The sequence below is a fragment of the Zea mays genome, chromosome 7 (assembly GCF_902167145.1).
Source record: "Zea mays cultivar B73 chromosome 7, Zm-B73-REFERENCE-NAM-5.0, whole genome shotgun sequence".
Taxonomy (NCBI): Eukaryota; Viridiplantae; Streptophyta; class Magnoliopsida; order Poales; family Poaceae; genus Zea; species Zea mays.
Genome location: NC_050102.1, coordinates 182132357 through 182141502, shown reverse-complemented (window position 1 = coordinate 182141502; position 9146 = coordinate 182132357). Strand labels below are relative to the sequence as shown.

Genomic DNA, 9146 nt, shown 5'->3' with positions numbered 1-9146 from the left:
AGGCAAGATTGGCCTTCTGGATTTGTTCTCAACGGCTCCTAGCTGCCTTGGGGCTATAAAAGGGACCCCTAGGCGCATGGAGGAGGACGCCAAGCATTCCTTGAGCACTCTTGATCACTCACACATCAATCTTGCACACTTGTTCGATATTCTAGTGATTTGAGCTCCGTTCTAGTGTGCTAGTCTTTTGAGCTCAAGTCTGGGTCTTGTGTGTGCGTATTCGCTGTGATCTTTGTGTTGTGTGTGAGTTGCTAATCCCTCCCTTGCTCCGTGATTCTCTGTGAACATCTTTTGTAAGGGCGAGAGGCTCCAAGTTGTGGAGATTCCTCGCAAACGGGATTGAGAAAAGAAAAGCAAGAACACCGTGGTATTCAAGTTGATCATTGGATCACTTGAGAGGAGTTGAGTGCAACTCTCGTCCGTTGGGACGCCACAACGTGGAGTAGGCAAGTTTTTGTACTTGGCCGAACCACGGGATAACCACCGTGTCATCTCTGTGATTGATTTCTTGTGGTTATTGTGTTTTGACTCCTCTCTAGCCACTTGGCCATACTTGTGCTAACACTTAACAAGTTTTTGTGGCTTAAGTTTTGAAGTTTTACAGGATCACCTATTCACCCCCCCTCTAGGTGCTTTCATCTACTTATGCCGAGCCCTTGGCAATCTACCTTCTTGTCGAGTGTTGAGTTTTGCTGAGAGCGACACTCGGCAAATCCAATCTTTACCGAGTGCCCAACATTTTTACACTCGGCAAACCTTTGAGCACTCGACAAAGAGTGCGTCTTTGGTAGTAAATAAAGTCAACCTTTTTCTTTATTTTTGTTTTTACTTGATGTTGTATATTTTGGAATAGAGGACTTCAAATTTTGACGTAGGGTATTTACAATGTGAGAGGGGTCGTCCATTCTGTTATAACCTAAAACCTACTATTTTGACGTAGGTATGGATCTAGCTAGGATCTGATCACGCCCCAGATCGATCTATTTAATCTACTAGAGTTCTAATATATTTTGACATAATTGTAATCAAGTTATGTAGAGATATATGGATCACGTCCTAGGCCATGGACCGAGTGGCCTGCCCCCTGTATCCGCCCATGCTGACGGAGCTTTAACGAGTGTCTGGGTTTGTTGAGAGTTGGGCACTCGACAAAAAGTTATTTGTCGAGTGTCTACTTATACCGAGTGTTTAGCCCCCGGCAAACTACCTTATCGCCGAGCGTTGAGTTTTGTTGAGAGCGGCACTCGACAAATCCAATCTTTACCGAGTGCCCGACATTTTTACACTCGGCAAACCTTTGAGCACTCGACAAAGAGTGCGTCTCTGGTAGTAAATAAAGTGAACCTTTTTTTCTTTATTTTTGTTTTTACTTGATGTTGTATATTTTGGAATAGAGGACTTCAAATTTTGACGTAGGGTATTTACAATGTGAGCGGTCGGACGTCCATTCTGTTATAACCTAAAACCTACTATTTTGTATGTATATTGCAACGTAGCTGTAAATAATTATATAATATATGGAGGAAATAATTCCGTATATTCATGAAGTCAAGCATAACTTTATTTTAAAAAATAAATAAATATAAGTACCATTATTTGTTGAAGTATGAAAGGGTGGCAACCATCTAAAACTAATAAAGAAATTACTCGAAGTAATATGCCCTTAGCCTTGCTGTCTCGGTTTCACATTGACAAATTGCAATCGAGTATATATTTGAAATGGAAGGTAGTTAATAAGTAAGTACATTAACTTATTACAAGCTGGATTCGCGTTTGGTTGGTGCCAAACTGGGCTACCCGAAGCCAGGCACGCACTGTGACGACCTGTGCAGTCGGCCCGCCAGAAATTTGCCCCTAGTTTTGGAAGCCGCGCGCAGACGCGGCAGTTTGCTTGAAAAACGAAGCCTCGTCACGCTCGGCGACACGGTATGTTGGTCGCATACTCGCATGGTCCCACTCACGCTCACGTCCGTCGCGTCCGGGTCCGGGCAGGCATCACCCCAACGATCGTAGCCCAACACGCACGACGCCGGCAGCGCTAAGCTTCTCTTTGCAGCGCCGCCGGCGTGCCGCGCCACCGTGGCCCTGAGCCCCTGATAGGCCAGCCGCTGCCACACGTAATGACGTAAAACGTGACGTATTTAGGGGTATAGGGATCGGCGCCCAGCACCTGACCGTTTTTTGTGCTAGAGAAGAGAAACCGGGCCCACCTCCTCCAACTCCAAGCCCTACAAACCACACCACTACTCACTTAAACAGGCAGCCGCCGGCACGCAGCCCCCCGCACCTCTCTCGTCCCCACTCCCCACACCCTGCTGCCTGCATCTCATCGATCTCCTCCTCTCCGACGACGACCATGGCTGAGACGACCCTGCTGACGAGGAGGTCCAAGCGCATCGCTCTGCGCGTTTCCCTTGCCGGAGCCAAACCCAGCTGGTACGTGCTCGATCTCACGGCCTCCGTACGTGCGTGCTCTCTTGGCTAGCTACTCGCGCAATCGGATCCATTTCGTCTGTCGCCGAGAGCTCGATTTCTAGCTTCTCTCTCTCTCTCTCTCGATTTCTAGCTTCTCTCTCTCTCGATTTCTAGCTAGCTAATAAAATATACTTGGCTCTGCATCGAACGCGAACGCGAACAGGCGTGACTGGGCCGGCCTAGCGCCGCTGGCGGTGGAGAAGATCGCCGACCGCCTCCGGGACGAGGACGTGGCGGACTTCATGCGGTTCCGCCTGGTGTGCAAGCTGTGGATGGACGGCAGCGGCATCAGGAAGCCTCGTGAGCTGGGCGCACGCGTTATCGACCACAGCTTCCACCCTCGCCGGTGGATCCTGCTGACGGATGAGAAGAAGGAGGCTGATGAGGCGACGCCCACGCGCCGCATGCTGCTCAACCTCACCACCCGGAAGACCATCCAGGTGGATCTGCCGGAGCTCGCCGGGCACTCCGTGGTCCCCGGACCCGCCGCGGCGCCGGAGGGCATGCTGGTGGTGCGCGACGAGAGGAGTCTCGTCGTGCGCCTCCTCAACCCGCTCACCCGCCACGTCGTCGACCTCCCGACGCTGCTGACGCTGCGGCCTGGAAACCGCCGCAGGGGCCCCGTTCCCAGCTCGTTCGCCGAGGACCACGAGGTGACGGCGGCCGGCTTCGCCGACGCGTCGACCATCGTCGTGTACTTGGGCAACGCCAACCAGTTGGTCGTGGCCAGGCCCGGAGACGCGCGCTGGACGCTGGTAGGTGGCCTCGACCCCGAGTTCCCGCTGAGATCCACGGCCACCTTCCAGAGCCGCTTCTACTGCGTGGATCGCTGCCAGCTCCTGGTGGTGGACATGGAGCGAGGACCACGGGCGCAGCTGGTGGTCGCCGCCAACCTGGAGCGGCGGTACCGCACGGTGGGCATGGTCGACGACGGCGGCAGGCTCATGGCGGTGTGCAGCCGGGACCAGGTCGTGCGTGCCGATGCCCGTTGGATGAGCTCGCTGGAGACGCGCGTGGAGCTATTCCATGTGGATCTGCAGGAGGAGAAGCTGTCGCGGATCGAGGACCTAGGTGAGCGGGCGGTTTTCGCAGGGTTACGAGGCGCGGTGCTTCTGCCGAGTACCAAGTACTACTTCTCGGTGGACCGTGGTACGGTGTTCTTCCGCTTCGGAAGCTCCCAAAGGCATTTCGGTGCGTTCCATGTTCGTCGCCGTCACACGTGCTATATAGCTTCAGTGTGGGGTAAGCTTCCGCAGCGTGTAGCTTCCTATGTCACCACCCTCCGTTATCTCTACTAGTCCGATCCTCTCCGCGCGGCCGGCCGGTGCTAGCTAAACTGTTGTTGCAGCATGCATCATAATAATTTGGTTTCATATAGCCAGGGAATAATTCTTCGACATATATCGCATGCTGCTGAGTTTCAGTTTGTATTTTCGGTTGCTCAACTAGTTTCTTATTACCTTGGACTCAGCATAACTAATGTTATTGCAACTTCATTCTTGAAATGGTTATTTCTTTTCAAATGCTTACTTTGTTCCAACTATATATCACACATATATATGTTTTTATCTTGTTCTCCAGTTATTTCTTAATTAATTCTCACTGTATGTTTTGAGGTATGGATCGTCATTGTGTCTTTACCACCCTAGATTTCGGAGTGGTTGCATTTTTAGTCAAAGCCTTGGATCGGAACGGTATATTATTTTTTGACTGACGATCCAATACCTATTAATTTGATAGAGTTTCTGGCGATATACATGTCAGGTGAGCTAAGTTTAGATCAGAAATTCTATAGATTTTTTCTATCCAGTAGTTTGTTTGTACCATGCATGGGGCTGTTTCTCTGTAGAGCCATTTTGTTCTCAAACTAGTACACATAACCAGATGATGATGTTTTATGTATAATGTCTTCCTCCTTCCGATCCCCTTTATAATACAGTACTTAATCCTAACCTCTAACACAGCTCAGTGATCGATGCTAGCTAGCTAGGCACATAACAATCTGGGGTACCTCTATATATATGACGTACATCTTGGTGGAGAGTCCTAATAACAGGATGAAGCTTTTGTATAAATTGTTCATGCATATATAGAACTATTATGTGGAGCTTCATCGGACATCCTACTCAGGAATTATTAGTACAATATCCAGTGTTCAGTTCATTAGTCGTAATTTCTTCGCATGACATCATTTTCTGAAGTGGGTTTAATAAGACCGAGAACTACAATATTGTTAGTGTGGTTTGTAGTGTTGATCAAGAGTTATTCTATCTAGTGGGGATTCTTAAATGATTGTATGGGATAGCCCAAGTGAAATTATGTGTTAAAAATAGATTATTGGATCAAGGCTATGCTAAATAGCTTCGTTGTGTTTTACATCAAAACAAAAGGTAGTCTGTGTGTGCTAGAATAATTGTTCTAATTAAGTTCTAACAAATTAAAGTTAAGAGTACCATTTCAATAATTGGTGACCTTAACCAAAATTTTAGATTTTTTTTCAAGTGCTGAAGCATTTCATTATTGCTAAAGGGGAAGGGAATGTTTTAGCAAGATTGCGGAGTGTTTTGATCTAGTTTTTCTCGTGAATCTTGTCATGGTTTGTTTGTGATGTTAGGTTGGAGAAGGAAAGAGCCAAAATGTTATGGGAGTTGTAATTATGTTGGATTTTTAACGGGACTGTTAAGGGCTTAAGGCTACTATCACTACAACTATTAAGGGACGATGCAATATTATGTGAGATAATAATTGGGCTTTATTATAGTGTGAAGAAAGAAATAGTTGCTAATTATACGGATTTCCAATTATCAATGGATGACTTTATATTTCTAGCTACGTGAAGTGGCCAAGTGATCTTATGATATGGTTTCCCGTGAGCTCTATTAATTTTGAGAAAACTTGGATAAAGTCACTCTTATGGAGAAAATGAAGATGGACATGAGCAAGTTGTCAAATGTTAGGTCCGCGGATTTTAGGAAGTTCTTATTCTAGTACATTTATTTATCTTTTTCCTGGATCCTAGAACATTAATTCAGATTATATATGGACAGAACTTTTGAAGTCAGGCCGTGCATGTGTGCAGTCCAGTAGGAAATCATTGGGGTGACCTTACAACTTAGATTAATCATAGCAATAATAGCCATTATATTATATGCATTTAGGCGTCATTTGGTTGGAGGGACTAAAGATTAGTCTTTTCGATCCATTTTAGTCACATTTAGTTTAAAACTTGCCAAACAGTGGACTAAAACAGTGACTAAATTGCTTTAGTCCCTAGTCCCTTAAAGGGTGACTAAAAGGGACTAAATTATATTAATTCCACCTTTTGCCCATCAGTTTATCAGTTGCGCTAATAGCGGGAAGATGTTAAGGGATATTTTAGTCTTCTTATGAGTCATTTAATACGTTTTGAATACTTTCATTCTTTTTTCTTCTATTGTAGAGGTTGTACGATACTAGGCATTTTATTGTCATGCATGGCCTATGATTTGAAAAGCATTTTTAGTTTAATAACTAATATCGTGTCACTGATCATGAAAAATAGGATATGAACAAAAATATTCACTAGTAGAAAAGACCTCTAAGCGTGCGGTGGTGTTTAAGGGCCTGTTTGTTTACCCCCCAGATTATATAATCTGGATTAAATAATCCTAAGAGGCAAACAAACAGTCTAGCTTATTTGCCCAGATTATATAATCTAACCTCTTGGATTATGATAATCCATAAGCAAGTGAGGAGGTGCTTATTTCAGATTATTTTTTTCCCACTTCCCCACTACCCTTTCAAGTTTCCTAGAAATTACCCACCATTGCCATTATAATCTACCGAATCGTTTTTGCGCCTATCGGATCGGAGAAGCCCGTCGCCCAACAGAAACACGCCAGATAATCTGGGTAAACAAACATGACTACTCAGATTATATAATCCAAATTATATAATCCAGATTATATAATCCTCCAAAAATAATCCAGATTATATAATCCATTGGGGTAAACAAACAGGCCCTAAATTTCACATTCGATTTCGGTTATCAAGCGTTAGGGTGCTTCTAGTTTCGGTTTCTTAAAAACAGCCTGTATAAATCATATTTATACATATGGTTCCATAAGAAAACCACCACTAATCTAAATAAATCATTGGGTGACCTTACAACTTAGATTAATCATAGCAATCTGGTGTTCGTTAGCACGCGAATTTTGCGCAGAAAATCTCGCGACTTCGACGGAGATGTTAAATTAATATTTTGCTAGTTTTAAAACTCATTTTATGTTTTCTGGAAAAGATTTTGACTAGCGGTTTTATTACCTTGACTGTCAGTGGAAATAGATTTCCATTGTGGGTTCTCAGTTACCCGCATGTATAAATAATTATTTCTACCGCCCCTAGCACTGACGGTTCTAAAAAACGTCCGAGTTTCTATGTACTAGTGATTTTTAGAACATTAGGTCTCATCATTCGAGGTTAAACTACCTTCAATGCATGTCTAATATATTTTATTTCTTTTATATTAGGGCGTGGTCTACTTATGTATGTAGGAATATCGTTTTATTCGATGCTATGAATCTTCAGGTTAAATGTTTCTATATATCGCTTTTTTCATTAAAATTTTCACCCTATTATGATTAGATGTGGTCAAGTTATTTGATAAAGGAAAAATAACATAAGGATAATATGTTTTATGAATAAAAAGAGGCACAACAAAACAACAACTTGTTTTAATTTTTTATCGCTCGTGGTAAGTTTACAATTGAATCGTGCCTTGGTTTGGACCTATATTGGTTATTATGCTCGATGTTGGGTTGTTGGTTAGATGATGGATGTGGAACAATGTGTCCATGTTTTTAGCTCTATTCCAATTATGCAATGTCTCTCATTGATGGTGCATTACGAGTAATTCTTGTTAGACTTGTTGATGACATTGTCATCCTTCAGTCATCGAAATTTATATGGTCGATTGGGTAACTAATAAGGCAGCATTGTACTATAATAAGATATTATGCATTCATGATGATTCATCATACAAATTGCATATGGATACAAAAGCCAATCACCACCACCTTGTTGTGACAAGTATTTATGCATAGAATTGCATAAGAGGTTCATATGATCCAACAAATGAACATTCAAATGAAGTTATACTGAGCATGCACATGTATTTAATATCATTTGAGCAATACAAAATCTTGGATAATACAACATTATGGTTTTGGAATTTTCTAGTGTTGCTATATTATGAGGTTATTTACTTACTGCTTATGACGTAGCTGTTTTTTACGGCAAGTCCTAGTCGATTTCACTTGATGATTTATTATTTTGTTTTAAACTTAGTTCCCATTAAATGTAATAGATGCCTTTTTGAGTTTATAACACCTTGTTGTATTCTTCACAAGTTTGTTTAGGCCACATTGAAAGGCCACATCGAAACTGTGCTTCACAAGTTTGTTTAGGTCACGAAGAGATAAATGCATGCACTCTCTCAATACAACCAAAATATTCTAATTTATTTGTTAAATATTACTCCCTTCACCCAAGAAAAGGGTGCACTTCTAACTATGATGTTATGTCAAATAAACTTTGGTTTCACCAATTTTTCTTTAAAAATACTAATATTTATGATATCAAACAAATACCATTAACTTGTTCATGGAATATAATTTCATAGTATAGTTATTTGAAATCATATAAGCATTGATACTATTTTTATAAACTTAGTCAAACTTAAAATAGTTTAACTTGTACTAGATCTAGAATTACACTCTTTTTGCCACACGGGAGTTGTTGGAAATGTGCCACTTGACATTTGTTACCTTCCATTCAAAGAGGTCTTATTCATGTTAAGTAGATATGTAAAGTTGTTTTGTGAGGCGGTTTAACACCTTTTATACCATGTTTGAAATATCTTTGCAAAGAAGTGGTATGTCTTCTGTGCTTTGTTTCATAGTACATATGAAATGGTACCACAAATTTTTCCAATTTTTTATTTAATATATATTTAGGAGTAGGTTGTTTAAATTTCTTGATTAGATAGTAATTTTCAATAATTTTGATATATGAAACCAAACTTCTCTTGGAATAATGTTGAAGTCATCTTCAATGAATGAAGAGTTTAAATTGCATTCTCTCCCTATGTGTGTGTTCATGAGTTGTAAGGATGAAAAATAAATCCAATCGCTTCTCTCATTGTTTCTGGGTTTCATGTAGTTTACCTTATTATGCTCAAAACAACGCTAGATTGATCATTTAAAAGTTCTCTTGTAAAATATAATCCTGAGAAGACATATACTTAGTAACGATACAGAGGATGTGACTATGCTTTCTCTGTCCTGGATTTGCACTCTCAGAAGTATAAGAGTACCTTGGTGAATTTTGTTAGTATAATTTAGAGCATTTAAATGTTCTCCATTATATGGGGTAGCTCCAAATTTGTGGGATAAGGCTGACTTTAATGTATCTATGTATGTGTCGAGTATATAAATTTATGCCAAGGTCTCATATGAGACTCACTTTATAGTGGAAATATTTTATAATTAAGATAGATGTACACTATTCGACATCATCTAACCAAAGATATTGCATGTGTCATAGTCATAATTAGCATCTCCGCGAACGCATCTCCACTTTGGAGGAGTATTCCTCTTTATTGTATGGACTTCTATTGGTTACAAGATGGGGCA

At 41.7% G+C, this 9146-nt stretch overlaps 1 protein-coding gene across 1 annotated transcript; it reads left to right on the top strand.

Annotated features, from left to right (window-relative positions):
- Window positions 1-1971: 1971 nt before the first annotated feature.
- LOC103633562 (F-box domain containing protein-like) lies at window positions 1972-4055 on the top strand. The gene is made up of 2 exons (XM_008655247.4): window positions 1972-2436; window positions 2639-4055. The coding sequence occupies exons 1-2, from the start codon at window positions 2357-2359 to the stop codon at window positions 3771-3773; spliced, it is 1215 nt and encodes a 404-aa protein (XP_008653469.1). The 5' UTR covers window positions 1972-2356; the 3' UTR covers window positions 3774-4055.
- The last annotated feature ends 5091 nt before the right edge of the window (window positions 4056-9146 follow it).

Coding starts and splice junctions, on each gene's coding strand:
- LOC103633562 (XM_008655247.4), top strand. CDS start 2,357: ATGGCTGAGACGACCCTGCTGACGAGGAGGTCCAAGCGCATCGCTCTG. Junction 2,437..2,638: donor GCCGGAGCCAAACCCAGCTG/GTACGTGCTCGA, acceptor GAACGCGAACAG/GCGTGACTGGGCCGGCCTAG.